Source organism: Amphiprion ocellaris, chromosome 8 (assembly GCF_022539595.1).
Source record: "Amphiprion ocellaris isolate individual 3 ecotype Okinawa chromosome 8, ASM2253959v1, whole genome shotgun sequence".
Lineage (NCBI taxonomy): Eukaryota > Metazoa > Chordata > Actinopteri > Pomacentridae > Amphiprion > Amphiprion ocellaris.
In genome coordinates, this window is record NC_072773.1 from 5,960,386 (window position 1) to 5,976,096 (window position 15,711).

Below are 15,711 nucleotides of genomic sequence, written 5' to 3' on the forward strand. Positions count from 1 at the left end.
CTGCACCATTTCTGTTATCAGCGCTGCAGCTGCCTTCAGTCAACCCGAAACTAAAGCAGAGCTGATGCAAATTTACACAGAGGAGTGCAACTGCAGGCAACATGTACAATTAAAGTTACACAATTTATATTTTAGACTCGTTATTCTATATGTTTTTATAAATATTCGGGCATTTTATTTATGAAAAGCAGTAAAGCCACACAGTACCTGGACTCCATTACAAGTAAAAGTAATTAAACTACAGCAAAATTAGCAAAAAAATGCAACCAAAATGAAAGTGAATATTAAACACATTGTTCCGTCTCACGTATAATTAAAAATAAAATGTTTCTAAGAGTAATATTGCTGTTTTTGTTTGTGATCATTCAAAAAAAATTGAATAATATAAACCTTAAGCAATGGGCCATTTAAAAAAAACACTCAGGTTTTCTTCATATGTATCAGCTTTAGTTGAGTAAAAAGTATAATAAAAATTAAATTCACATAAGTAGAATAAATATAAATACAAGTACTCAAGTATTTTTGTTAAAATGTGTTAATATTTTTTTATTTAACAAATTTTCATCACATAGCAAAAAAACAAATGGTTTGTTATTGTAGATTTTGTAAAATGATTTGAATTTTTATATCTTAAATCACCATCATACTCTATTTTTGTGCATGCTCAACGGAACTATATTTACCATTTAACGTGGGACAGGAGTAAAAGTTTTGAAATTGCTTTTGTGTAAATTTCTCAGCACTGAGATGCCTCAAGATACTCCAAACATAAAACAAGACTTACTTCAGTTTGTAGCCTTGATTTGTGAGTAGAACTTAAAGTGATTTCATGATACAAAGATACTAAAATGAGAGGATTAAAGTGAGAAATTAGAGGATATATGGCAACTTTATGTTTCAGACTACAAGTGTCACAGGAGGTAAAGCACACACATACACAAAGACTGTAAAATATAACCAATTTTTATTTGAAAATAAAAATTGGCAGCACCTTGGCTTTTAGAGTTTTGGTCAGATCAAGTAGACAAAATGATTTATTCTCATACATAAAGACAAATTGTGACTTTCATCAAATACTTTTGGTCATCACAACTGGTACATTTTCATTGTCGTATTTTACTAGTTAACATGCAGGCAGTAATTGCATCAGACATTAAAACATAGTAGAAAATAAAGGACATACTACCAAGGAAACAAAACCCCACATAATATCTGTTGCACTGAATTCCAAATGGAAAAACAAACAAAAAAAAAGGTGTTTTCTTGCATGGTTGATTCTGTTTGTTGACTTGTGTGTTTTTTGAATTACTCATGAACTTTGACAGCAAAAGGTGTGTTACTTAGGCACAGATAAAACAGTCAAACACAAGGCCAGCCTCAAAGTAGGCAAACGGATTACAATACAAAAAATGTTGAGCATTTAGAAGTACTGGACAATTACAAGTCTTTTTGGCCAATAAATATAGAAAAAAGACACACACGTTAAAAAGAATCAAATTTTTGATATTTTTCAAGTGTTGCACTGCAAGTACCACTGCCACAGGCATTACACTTGCTCTTGACAGTGTTTTCTCACGCTCAGCATGACACATCAGAGTGTGTAGGCCTACAAATCTCTGTTCAGGCAGAACACCATTCTCTGTCCGAATTTCAAAAGGCACAGTTTTTACTTTCAGCACTGTCAATATAAAACAAGTGCAAGTTGTATGTCATTTCATAATAATAAGAAAAAACATAGAAACAAATGATCTAATAAAACCTTGACTGAAAATTGTGGCGTTTATGGTCGTCCTATGTGCCAACATATTCCAGTGTGTCTGTTTCCAACGGACCGTCAAAGATGACGCCGCCCCGTTTACCTTTAATATCAATCTGACCACTAGTGACGTATATTGTATGTTTTGTAGAAATTATGTTCATAGTACAAATAAGTAAAGTACACTTTTTGTTTTGTCGCTCATTTACAGGTAAATAAGGCTACAGTAACGTTTACATCTGCTGAATGCAATTCTTGACTGGCTACTTTGAGGTACTGTCCATGTCATTACAGAACTGGGTTGCATAGAGGAACCATGTTCACCGTTTAAAAATAGATTTCCTTATAAAAACAACCTATAAAAAGAAATCAATAAATGTATAAAATCTGGTGTTTTTTTTTTTTTTTTTTTTTAAAGAGCTGATGTTTTTTTTTGTTGTTGTTGTTGTTCCATAAAGGCACAATAATAATAAAAAAAAAAACAATGTCCAAAAAAGTCAAGTCAGGGCAGGTAGGCTTCTGCTTTGGCAAAAGAACCACTTATTATATTCAGACTAACTGGAGTGATTGTGGTGGGACTGCTTTGGTTGCCGTTTCCCGCTCTTTTCTCGTAGTGCTTTCAAATAGTGGTCGTGAATATCAGGTTGTGATCGTTAGTTTAAGTTGAGCCAAAGACGCTGTGTTTCTCTCTGACCTCGTGCCGATACAATTTTCTCAGGATGCTGTGCAGAGGCTGGTAGAACCCAGGCCTGTTCTACGTGGTTCAGTCGTAGCTGAAGAGCTGAAGCAGGTCCATCGAGGCTCTAGTGTCCTCGCAGCTGGTCCAGCCGGGTGTAGACGTTGTCGGCTTGACTGAGCTCTTCGAACACGGGCAGAAGGTTGAGCAGCTCGGCGTCGTCCACGTCATCGAACCATGACACCACAGGAACCTGAGGGGAGGCGGGTTTGTTAGGACAGAATGTTCACAAAAACAAACTGTTAATGCACCTTGGATTTAATTACTCCACCAAGGAACACGCAAGAGTTATGTGACGATTGGTTTACTTTTGTCCGTTAGTCTGTCTGTTCACAACATTACTCAAAAACAGACTCATGGATTTGGATGAAATTTTCAGGGAAGGTCAGAAATGACACAAAGACTAACTGATTAGATTTTGGTAGTGATGCGGCTTAAAGTCTGGATCCACGAATTTGTTAAAGATTTCTGTGTCACTGCGAGATAGCGGCACAGTGTCACTGTAACTATGACAACAAGTGAACACTACGTCAGCAGGCAGCTGACGATCACATGATTGCGATCCTACTACAAATCGAATGTTGTGGACTTACCGGGACTTTTCTGTCGAAAATTATACAACGACTGAGCAGCCTTGGCAGAGTACTGGGCTCTCTGAGTGATTTTCTTGTTTAAAAAGTCAGATAAACTGAAGGTTTACAGGAAGTTGTGCACATTCTGTCTTGAACCACAGCGGTGCTCGATAAATCAGTAGTTAATGGGTCTCGTGTGCAGCGGTGGAAAGTACTGTGCACTTTACTTTAATATTTCCATTTTCTGCTATTATACTTCTACCCGTCTACAGTTCAGAAGCAAATATTGCACTTTTTACTCCACTGCATTTTTCTGAAACCTTTGAGTAGTTACACTAGAGTTTTAGTTTAATAATCCCCAAAAAGCATCAAGGAATCCTCCTCACTCTCTACATTCAAGAAATCTGTGTTCTTACCTACTTCGTAAAGCATCTTAATAATCATGCTATTTAAGTAGAATGTATTGTTGTAATTGTTCCAAATAGATTCAGTTAATCAATTATGATGTAATATTGTAGATTAGGATAAAAAGTTACTGATACATGAGCAGAAATTAACAATCTACTCGGCAGATTAACTATGTAAAATTGTTTACTTACCTTTACAACCTCAACATTAAAGGGATGAACGCATGAATAATTATTAGCCAGTAACATACAACGTTATGAAATATTTCATTCTGCATAATGAGCACTTTTGCTTTTGGTACTCTAAGTATATTTTGATGCTCATAACTTTAATCGCATATTATTTTTCCAAAAAGTATTTCTACACTGTGTTATATATACTTTTATTAAAGAACAAGATCTAAATATTTAGTTTGAGTACAGTGTAGATTTCTCTAAGTCAGGACTGGAGCTGAAAGAATCAATCAAATGACAGAAAATCGATTGTCAATGATTATTATAATTGACAGGCAAAATAAACCAATAATTCTAAGGTTTCAGCTTTTAAATTGTGCCGATGTTTTGTCACAATTTTCTGTTTTTGCACCGTTGCTCTGACAAAACAACATATTTAAAGGTGACGATGTTAGTTCAGGGTAATTTTCAATGTTCTGTGCCAAATCACATTAAAAAATGGATCACAGAAGGACAAAGTTAGTGAATTTTATCAATCTATTGACTACCTTAACTCTTTAAAACACTGTAGTTTCATTCAGAGCTAATCTCCAATTCTCATACTTTTACCTTAAGGTCTGGAGAAAATAAGAGAGATTCTTTTTCTGTGTTGCTTTGTTCTATTTTACGATTTAGTTTGTCCTCTTCTATTTTTTAAACCAACTTTTCTCAGCTTTCTGTGATCCTGACCAGGTGGAGGTCCAAGAGCAGCGGTCACATCATTCCAATGATTGACAGCAAAACGTTTTTTCATCGTTATCTGCAAAACCTTTTTCAAACCAGGAGGTAGGTCACAGAAAACAGGTAAACTCACAGCATTATTAGGGTGGAAGATGTAGGAGGCAGGAGAGTTATCCAGGATGAGGGTTTTGTGGAGGTCTCGGCCCAGGCGGCTCAGATCTTTGACATAGCAGCCCTGGTGGAATACGCAGGATTCCCGGAACAACCGGGCCCTGAACACACCACCGTGATCCAGCAGGTCCGTCACTGGGTCTGCATACTGAGGGAGGGTCAGGGAGGGAGGATGAAGCACTTTCTACACATCTTACAGCAAACTGCTAAGAAATAGCATCACATATAGAAAGTCTAGTCATCCGGTTTAGCTGGCACTAAATATTCCTAAAGTTTGTGTTGTAAAGTTCTTAATCCTCTGAATGCCAAGCAGTTTATGGGATATTTATGTAGTTTTGTCACATTTTTCACTGCAATATGAAATCCTGCATCTCTATGAAAATGTCAAGAAGAGAAAATTAGAATAATGCTTCCTGTGCAGTATGACAGTTAGAATGCCTTAAATCAGGGGTGTTAAATACGTGGCCCGCAGGCCAAAACTGGCCCGCCAGAGGGTCCAATCCGGCCCGCGGGATGACTTTAAAAATTACAGAGAAGACATTAACTGCAAATCGTAAATTTGTAAAATTATGCATTTAAAATAAATTCTAGACTATGACAAGTTGTTTTGATCATAAAGTAAAATACTAGATAGCTCATTGTTATTTTGTCATTTTGTGTCTCAGTTTTGTACTATTTTGTCTTGTTTTTGTTTTTTGTCTGGCTTTTGATGTTTGTGTCATGTTTTTGGTGCTTTGTGTTTCCTTTTAGTCTCATTTGTGTTTTCTGTCTTATTTTTGTCATTTTGTGTTTGCTTTGTGTATCATTTTTGTCATTTGGTTTGTTTTGTCTCACTTGTGTTGTTAGTCTATTTTTTGTCGTTTTTTTTTCCTCGCTTTTGTCATTTTTTGTCTCGTTTGTGTAATTTGTGTAATATTTTGTCTCATTTTTGTCGTTTGTCCATTTTTTTGTCAATTTGTAACTTTTTGTCTCATTTTTTGTCTTTTTTGTGTTTCGTGTCATTTCACATTTTTTGTCATTTTGTTTCTCGCTTTTGTCATTTTTGTAATACTTTGTCTTGTTTATGTTGTTTTTTGCCTTTGCTTGTCTGACTTTTGTCATTTTGATCATAAAATAAAATATTACATAGATACCTGAGACAAAGTGTTTTGTGCCTTTGTAGAATCTCTGTGATCTCCAAGTTGTAATGCGTAAATGATAAACTGATGCATAATGTTGTTGAAATTGAATTTACTTTTTAAAAGAAATTTCAGGTTGTTCATAATATTTAGTAAAACATAATTCCTTAAATGTTAACTTTTTGCACTAAAACAAAGGAAACATTTGGAGTTGTGGTTATTTATTGGTTATTATGCTGTGATTTTACTGGTCCGGCCCACTTGAGATCAAACTGGGCTGAATGTGCCCCTGAACTAAGATGAGGTTGACATCCTTGCCTGAAATACTTAAGAAGTGTAAGTGAAAATTGAATTTGATAAAATTTGATAAATTGGTACACAAAAATCTAAAAAACTTCAGTATGAAGAACATTTTCCAAGTGCTTACAAGTGTTACAAATACTGACAGAAATGATGACTTCACATATGACTGCCATGTGAATAGCATGTTTGCAACCTCTTCAAACTCTGCAGATTCACCATGCTGAATGTGTTTTGCTGTTAATTTTCTCATCTGTATACAAAAAATTTCTGTTCTGTGACTGTTGGTCGCAGGTGAGTAACTGATGTTTTCTCAGTTGCGCTGAGGAGTACAGAATTTTTTTATTTTTTTAAAATTTGGTGTGAACGGTTAATGAGCATGTAGAATAAAGAGATTTTGATAAAATATCACAATTGTAAACTTGCTTCATTTTTCCAATGGAACCACACATGATTAGTTTGAGGATCATCAGAAAGTTATAAATGTAGTAATTGTTAGAGTTTTTAAGTTTTGTACTGTGATAAATGGTGTAAGTTGGGCAATTTTTAATACCTAATGCATGTTTTGGGGTTCAGAGGGTTATTAAATACTGGTTAAGTCCAACTTGGGATTTACTTAAACTAAGGAAAGTCACTGCAGCATCACAAGCTGGAACATAAGTGCCAAAATGAATAGTTTCAAGGGGCTTTACTTTGTAAACTTGTGCAAACATTTAGTAAAAACTACACTATCGTTCAAAAGTTTGGGGTCACCCAGGAATTTCATGTTTTCCATTAAAACTCCCACTTTTATCCATGTGCTAACATAATTGCACAATGGTTTTCTAATCATCAGTTAGCCTTTCAACACCATTAGCTAACACAATGTAGCATTAGAACACAGGAGTGATGGTTGCTGGAAATGTTCCTCTGTACCTCTATGGAGATATTCCATTAAAAATCAGCCGTTTCCAGCTACAATAGTCATTTACTACATTAATGATGTCTAGACTGGATTCATCATTCATTTAATGTTATCTTCATTTTCTTTCAAAAATAAGGACATTTCTAAGTGACCCCAAACTATTGAACAGTGGCGTATATGTAGCACTTTTTTAATAAGCGTAAATCTCCACTCAGTAATCCTACCTTATAACTAAGTTTGATATCAGGCAGGCAGCTATCTATGGCTTTAATTAAACATGAGGAGGGCGTATATAGAGGTGACTAACAGCAGCTGCTCTCACAGTAAAAAGGGGAACTAAAAGGCGAGAGAAAGCAGAACAACATCTGACAGATCAGACATCACATCAGTCATCAAACAAAAGACACTCTGTGCTGAATAAAACATGAAGATGTATTTCAGGAGCTGTTTCCGTATATCTGATGTGAAGTACCTTGGCGAGACTGGCTGTAAACAGCACACATTCAAACAGTTCCCCCATTCTCTGCAGGAACTCATCCACGTACGGCCTCTTCAGGACGTACACCTGTGAAACAGTGCATAGATCAGCCCACGGAGCTGTTGAACTGTCATCTCACTTCATTTCTTTGCATTCGTTACCGTTAACTGGTCCGTTAGCTGCTCATGGCCAGTTCCTGAAACAAGTAATCGAGAATAGGCCGTGCCAGTGTTAACCAGCCTATCCTGGATTACTTGAACCAGGCAGAGGCCCCACAGAGGATTCCTTACCGGCACATGGGGTCCCAGGAATCACATTTCTCAGTTAATTACATTTCCACATGTCCAACAGAGAAAGAGAAGCTACACACCGATAAAAGTCCAGAACACGATGCTACTTGAGCATTCCACCCCCCCAACATCCTCTTTACAGAGGCTCTGTATCACTTATTAATGACATTTTAGCTGAAATGACTCATTTTCTTGCCGATGCATCCACTTCCGATTCCAGTTTCAACATCTGGCCAGCAGAGGGCTCCGTGCACCAGCGTTTAAAACACCCTGATCAGCTACAGGACCCATCCCTTTTTTTTTTTTTTTTTTTTTAGCTCAGCAACCACTGCAAACACATCAACATACATACAAACACAGCCTCCACCTGCCCTCCACAGCAAACAGTAGTTTACCTGGTGTGTGGTCCCTTCTATCTCCACGGGCACGATGAAGTCTGCGTTGCTAATCGGCTGGAGGGGAAACACAGGAGGGAGACGGTTGGCATGAACGTTCACATGAGCCACGCTGTGTACATTCACAGGGCATTACATAACAACCGAAGCAGGCCCCTCAATGCTGCCATCAATCACAGCACATAGCAAACGGGATATCATTCACTTGATGTTTCTCTAAACACGCTTTGCTGGAGAAAACTGGGATTGATATAGAATCACAGCTGACTTTATGTATATATAAACTCAATAATCACATCGCTTGGATGTTACCCAACTGTGTTTGCTATTTCTGTTGCACTGGAAAATGCTTTTACAAGAACAGAAATAGCATCACAGCCGGCAGCGTATTAAAATGAGACGGCGCTGACATATAGACGGACATAAAGTACCTTGAATGAACTGTGCACCAGTGTCTCGTCCAGGTCTATGACCACGCAGATCTTCCCTTGGTCCTGCGCCTCCATCTCAGGCAGGAGGCTCGGTTCAGACTGCTCAGGAGAAAAACACAGAAACCTCCTTTATGTCGCCATCCAACACACACCTATGACATTTGTGTCATCTGTGCTGTATTTGCACCTGATCAGTCCCTACAGTGCAGTAATTTATACGAATATCAAATCCTGCTCGTGTTGTTTCACCTCTGGGAAATTAAGATTAGACTTAGGCTTTGGGAGACGTATGTGAGGTGAGTTTAATTATTTACTGCAGCCACCACCATGTTGTGCAACTTTACTATGTTTTCATTATATTTCCTGTCAAACAATGACCTTGATATAATCTCATTTTCTGCTAATTTTATCTCATTCTCTGTACAATTTCTGCCAAAGTGGAATTAATTATTAATATATTACATAACAGAAACGGTTTAACTATTAAAGAAGGCAAATTAAGAGCGACAGAAATGCAAAACAATCAAGCAACTGCATCAGAGCCCATGTTTGATTTGGTTTCATGTGAGCGGTCGCCTGCCGGACAATGATCAGGCCCTACAGATGCTGCTTCCTGTTTGCTCCTGATGCTCGAGGACACTCCTCAACGAGAGCAAACATGGCATCTCATTAAAACGCCTCGAAACGCGGCACCGAGGCCCTAATCAGGCTGACAGCGTTCACTAGCGTGGCCGGCAGAGCTTTAGTTTTTCACCACCTCAGCAATTACGAGGCGCACAATACGCCATTCTCTGCTCTCTCTCTCGCCCAAACGGACCGACAGTCGCTCCATCGTTCTTATCTTCCTCTGGGATCAAGTGCGAACATCAAAGCGATTCCATATCCGCAGACAGTTGCGGTTCGCTTTCAAGATGCTCTTAGCAGGTGCAGTAGTGGTTTTTAGTGCGCAGTTGTGAAGAAAAAAAACGCATGAAGCTAATAAAGAGCACATTTTTTACAACAGTGTGTTAAGTTTGTTCCTACAGATGGCCAAAACTATTCAAACACCTCCTCCTTTATGGCAGGCGTGGGCGTGACGAGGAAGTCAAATCTTAAACAAACAAAAATAAAGGCAGGCCTGAGCCGAGGTCTTGAGGAATTGTTTTCAGCTGTGTGAAATGCTGCTGAAAATGAGAGTAGTGTTACCTTGACAACCGTCCCATTTTCCTGTGACTCCAGCAAGGCCTGCTGGGAAGGTGGCGGCAGCGGCGCTGGTGGTTTGGGGCCATCCTGAGCTTGGAGGCAACAGAAGAGTGCTTTGAAGATGTTACAACTCCGAGGCTGTTTCAGGGCAGAGCGGCTCACCTGGCCTGTTCCAGAAAGAGACACTGTCATGAGAAAACTGCAAGTGGAGGCTTCAATTTGATCCAAAAACTCACAGCAAACACATGTAATCTGACGGGGTTTTTTTTTTTTTACACACCGAAACAAATCTGGTAACAAATGCACAGAAACTGAATAAATATGGCGCTGCTTGTAAGATACAGAATGAGCATCCCTCTTCCATCTGTCTACAGGGATGGCATGGCCTGCACATGAAATCTGTTTTTAATGCGCCTGCTGCCTCTGCTGCTGCTGGAAATGGCTGGTACATGTTATATAATCAGAGGGCGGGAAAACCCACACTTTTCAGCAGTACCTTCGACAGCAAAACACAGACAGAAAACATTCCAACCATTTTAAACTCCGGGACCTTTTTAGGCGCTGCCTGACGCTCGCCAGAACCCAACCAGACAGACGTCCGGTCGGGCGGCGAGCTGGACAGCCTGGGCGCTCTGTGCTGGGCTTTGATCAGCCACCGTGACCACCAGAGTCCAAGACCCGGTATCAAAACCTGGGCCACACTCACAGGGGGAAGGCAGGAAAACATTCTCTGCAAGCCCTGTTTCGTGTGAGGACATGCGAGCAGCTACTGAATGTATAATTCATCGATTCCGTGTCATCATAAACACTGTTTAAAGTGAGCCAGGCTGCTGGACAGATTCAGAAGGTGTGTGAATATGATCCAAAAACTCACAGCAGATGCGTGTAATCTAATACTTTTTTACACCGAACTGAAGACATAATGTAGAGACGACAACAAGCATGTTACACAACTACATGTTTAAGACACAAAGGACGCTGGATATTGATTTGGAAATTCTACACATCTCAAGAAAGCCATTAAATCATCTGCAACCCTTATCATGTACATCAGAATATTGCTCTCCAGGACTGACAAAACATATACATTGATATGTCTCCTGCATGTAAAAGAAGTGATTTCACAAATGCAAGTGAACATTCTCAATTTATGAAAACACACGGAGCAAATTTTAACAGATTGCAGCCGCTGGATTTTGTGCCATAATGTGCAAGATATTCGTGCGATCAGTGAGCAGAGCCTCAAGGAAAAGTGTGCAAACAGCGAAATCTTTGAAACGGCGCTACAATGGGCGTGTGCAGAGGGGTGTGTTTGTGCATTCCGCTGTCAATACCGCGGCACCTGGTGTTTCTATACACTGTATAATCAGCAGCCACCACAGAGACCCCTTTTTTTTTACACCTACACCAGCCTGGAATATACACCGTGATGTAACACGGATCTGTTTGTCTAATTAAACTGTGCAGCGATTTGATGCCTCTGACGATCTGTGGATGGACTCAAAAAACACAAAAAATATGTGAACAGCAGCACTTTGCAGCTCGTTTTTCCTTTTTTTTTTGTTGCAGCTGCTCACGCTGTACCTGGTAGTAGTAGGATATGGGATGGTGCCAAACAAGCTGGAACCTGATAGACATAAATACAGCTCGTTTTTCCTTTTTTTGGTGGAGGAGTTGTGATGTGATCAACCAGCAGCAGGGAGAAAAACAGTGATAATCACATGCAAAGAACAGACTTGCACAGTAAAGAGCAGCCACTGCAATTCAAAAAAAAAAGAAACAGGATCAACAATAAGCTGAGCTGTGGATGGCGGTGCGTAATGGAGAACTTACACCTCAGCATAGAATAATAAATCAGGATCCATGGATTCTAATAGGAAACTAGTGCTGTAATTTGAATTTTGGTGCGTTTTAGATTGATGAAGCTGAAGAAAACAACTATATTGCAGGATCAAGGCAAAAAAAAATCACCAACATTTACACAAACTGAGTCATTTTTAACAGCTATGTGGTTTAAATATCACTGATCTGTTTAGTAAATACGAAAAAACGCGCAACTGTCAAATAAACGGGCGCACAATTTTTGTTTTTTGGGAAAATACCTCTCATTTATCAGGAAATAACCCCACATAAGGAGGACTTGGGGGCTATTTTTGAAGCAGCCTCACCTGTTTTCGGTGACACTTGAACGTCTTCTTTCTGCACTTGGGTGATAACAGAACTTTCCATCTGACAATCACGGAGCCCTCAAAATCCTCAAATCCTGTTCCCGAGCACTGATGGGCATCCCTCATTGGCTTTAATGGACTCTGCTGCTCCGATATTCACCGAGCTCACTTGTCATCCGCCTGTAAGCAGCAATCCTCGGTCAGATTTAGCTCGTTCCAGGTCCTCTTTATTCCGCCGCCGCGCTCCTGGTTCTCCTTCTTCTTCTTCGTGTGTCGGAGGTCCGCCCGGGGAAGGGGCAAGGCACTTGGATATGTGTTTTTCGGAGGTTAAATCGCTTCTCCCGGGTGTTACCGCTTCACTATCGCGGCTAATACGTCCGAGCTGCCCCCCTTTCTCTTCCCGACCGCCGTGAAGTCCTCACTTTTGCAGCAACAACATGGAGAATCCAGGCGAGAGAAGGAAAACAACCGAGGAAATGGGGCAACGGAGGCCGGTTTCAAGCCCCCCCTTACTACAGATAAACAACATCGGCCGGGAGGCGGCGGAGAGCGGCGAAAAACACCGGGAGACGGTCGGAAACGGAGAATTGCGCTCGGAAAACGGGATTGCGGTCGGTAGTTGGCAGTAAAATGTGAGTTTTGTCGCTCTCCGGGGTTTTGTTTTTCTACGGCTGGGACTCCGCGGGCGCCTGGAAACCGGCGCCGCGCTCCAATTGGCTGCCGGGGAGGCGGTGGGCGGGGCCGAGGCATTCCTCCCTGTCCTGCACGCGCCGCGCCGAACACATTCCAGTGCTGCTCGAGCTCATGTTGTTTGTAAATTATTGTTGTTGGGTTTTACATTTGTTTATTATTACAACACAACAACAAATAAAAAAACGCCAATCGATCGACAAACAAATGGAGAAAACAACCGACGAGTTTTGTATCCTCTCTGCGCAGGCGCGTTGTTTGTTTTTGTAGTTCTCGAACTGTTTTTGGAAGTTTGTCACATGATTTTTAGTATTTATTATTTTTAATACGTTTAAAAAACGAGACGGCCTTGTAATTAGTATTGTTATTATTAAGAGTAACATTGATAATTACATTCGAAAATAATAATCCAGGATCACTAAAATGCTACTTTATTATCATCTTTATTGTGTTATAATTCAAATTTTGTTCTGAGTTTTACACTAGAGTCAGTAATATCGCGATATTTAAACTCTAGGGAAACCACAGATTCTAAGAACAGGATTGAGCAACCAAACATACAGTGCATTCCTCAACTGCCACCAGTCTTTCCACTAGTAGTTAGAAATGGCTTTAAATTACTTTTAGTGATTATATACAGGCTGAACGTGGGTTTTGGTTGCATTTGAACATTAGGAAGACACTAGGGATTCCTGCCTACAAGGTTTTGATTGTCAAACACTTTATTTTCTTGCATTTTGATGGATTTGTATGCGCCAATTATCTGGAAACTGAAGAATTTAAGATCAAGCTGGTGCAACCAAACATACAATGCAAGTGCTACCAGTGTTTCTACTAGCACTTAAATGGTTTTAAACTACTTTATTGATTATACACAAGTTAAACATGGGAGTAGCTTTTATTTCAACATTAGGAGGACACTGGGAGTCCTCGCCTACAAAATACTGCATTTTTTGCACTAGTTTTAGGAAGCCAAAGGATTTAAGAAGAAGCTTGAACAACCAAACATACAATGCATTCTTCAAGTGCCACCACTGTTTACATTAGCACTCAAAAGTAGCTTTAAGTTATTTCATTGATTATATACAGGCTAAACATGGGAGTAACTTTCATTTAAACATCAGGGTAACACTGGAGGTCTTTGTCGACAAAATACTGCATTTTTTTTGCACCAATTTTTGGAAACTTCAGGAGGACACTGGGGATTCTTGCCTACAAAATTTTTATAATCAAACACTTAATTTTCTTGCATTTTGGTGAATTTTTATGCACCAATTTTTGGAAACCAATAAATCTAAGATCAAGCTTGTGCAACCAAACATACAATGCATTCTTCAACTGCCACCAGTGTTTCTACTACTACTTAAAATGGATTTAAGTGACTTTATTGATTATATGTAGGCTAAACATGGGAGTAGCTTTCATTTAAACATCAGAAGGACACTGTGGGTCCTCCCCTAAAAAAATACTGTTTTTTTTTTGCACCAATTTTTGGAAACCAAAGAATTTAAGCACAAGCTTGAGCAGACAAACATACAACACATTCCTCATCTGCCACCCATGTTTGCATCAGTACTCAAAAATAGCTTTAAATTACTTTATTGATTATATATAGGTTAAACATGGGAATAGCTTTCATTTGAACATTAGAGGGGGTCCTCACCTTTGACATTTTGAGCATCAAACCCTCAGTTTCTTGCACTCTGTTGAGTTTTTATGCACCGATTTCTGCAAACACCTAATTTCTTGCACTCTTATGAGTTTTTTGCACCAATTTCTGCCTTTTCTGCCTCACTTTATGTACAAATATCTGTATTTGATTTAAAGAAAGCACCCACTTAAGACAGTTCAAATATAATGCAGTATAATGCAGCGAGGCTCTTGTCAGTTCGGAATTTTTTACAGATGTGTATGACATCGATTTTCTGTTAATGTTGTCCCTGCTGAGTCAGTACACATAAAGATTTGCTGTTGTTTCTTTTTCAAAATAAAAGTCTTGTGCTTCTCTTATCCTCTGCATCCCCCACCAGACATCTATGTCTCTGTATATAAGCCGTGTAAACATTCAATAAGTTGTTTATAACAGGTGAGGTGTAAGCAGATATGTGTGTCTATTTATGTAATTGTAAATAACTTAAGCCAGAGGTGTAGATTTAGCTCTGTTTGTTGTCCCTCCCCGCTCTTCATTTCTTGCAAATTAGTTCTTTTTCTGCATCAATTTATGATGGAAATGTTCTTATTTACAGCCTAATTTCATGTTCTGCATATTGCGATGGATGCATCCACTGTATCTCCTAGGAATCTACATCTGTACCTTTAAAAATACCTCACATACAACGCCTGTAACAGGAGGAGAACTCCAGTTTTCCTTCATCTCACTGCCTTCACTGGTAGATTTCACTTTATTCCGATAACAGAGCTTCATGTATGGAGGTAACTGAGGGCAGACTGAAACCAGTGACCCAGGCTCCTTTCATTTTCTCTCTAGTTTTGCTTCCTTTTATTGACACAATAGTAAAAATGAATCTGTAACTTGTTTTGCATGTTGGGGAGAAAAAAAAGGAAAAAGCTGCTGCCTGGGTGGAGGATGAGGGAGGCTTCAGTGTTACGGCAATCGCAGAACATTTGTGCAACAACCAGCCTCTGCTGAGCTCCAACAGAGGCTGCCGGTCATAAACATTACATGATGGTTGCATCATAGAAAAATGAAGACACAACATTTTTAATACAACTATCTGCAACCAAATGCAGTTTTTACCTACAAAAAGCCCTCACAAACAGCTGCAGTCGATGCTGTTTTTAGGTAAGATTAAGCTGTGACTTAAACACATTTGCTCAAATAAACAAAGGCGGCTTCGACACAATGTTAGGCAGCCTGGTCATAACCATATATTTACATTTACCAGTTCTGCAGAGCCTCCTTGGTTAAATTAAAGTGATCCCAAGGTGTGAAGTTAAGCAACAGTAGATTTTTGCAGTATCTAAATGCACATGTAAATCCTGTATGTGACTATATGTGACTGATAAAGTGTAGAAAAGTGAATTAAACCGCAAAAATAAACTTGTTAATGACAGAATAACTACCATTGCTAAACACATGTGGGTCCACAAGTTCAGGCTTTGCCCACAGTGGCCACAATGGAAGACATAAACAAGAGTGGCCTGGCTGTTTGCATTCCTGCTGTCGGACATTTTAAGGCGGCGCTGACAGATCAGTGT

At 39.3% G+C, this 15,711-nt stretch overlaps 1 protein-coding gene across 1 annotated transcript; it reads right to left on the reverse strand.

Moving 5' to 3' along the window:
- Nucleotides 1-945: 945 nt before the first annotated feature.
- ctdsp2 (CTD (carboxy-terminal domain, RNA polymerase II, polypeptide A) small phosphatase 2) lies at nucleotides 946-12,459 on the reverse strand. Its single transcript, XM_023270998.3, has 7 exons — nucleotides 11,803-12,459; nucleotides 9,638-9,801; nucleotides 8,453-8,551; nucleotides 8,022-8,078; nucleotides 7,331-7,423; nucleotides 4,499-4,684; nucleotides 946-2,685 (listed from the first exon to the last, which is right to left on the reverse strand). The coding sequence occupies exons 1-7, from the start codon at nucleotides 11,861-11,863 to the stop codon at nucleotides 2,560-2,562; spliced, it is 786 nt and encodes a 261-aa protein (XP_023126766.2). The 5' UTR covers nucleotides 11,864-12,459; the 3' UTR covers nucleotides 946-2,559.
- Between the last annotated feature and the right edge of the window lie 3,252 nt (nucleotides 12,460-15,711).

What these genes read in the sequence shown, in the direction of transcription:
- ctdsp2 (XM_023270998.3), bottom strand. Translation starts at nt 11,863, where the DNA reads ATGGAAAGTTCTGTTATCACCCAAGTGCAGAAAGAAGACGTTCAAGTG. An exon ending in TCAAGTGTCACCGAAAACAG is followed by an intron (nt 9,802 to 11,802) that starts GTGAGGCTGCTT and finishes TTTCTGGAACAG; the next exon opens with GCCAGGTGAGCCGCTCTGCC. An exon ending in AAAATGGGACGGTTGTCAAG is followed by an intron (nt 8,552 to 9,637) that starts GTAACACTACTC and finishes TCTCCTGAGCAG; the next exon opens with TCTGAACCGAGCCTCCTGCC.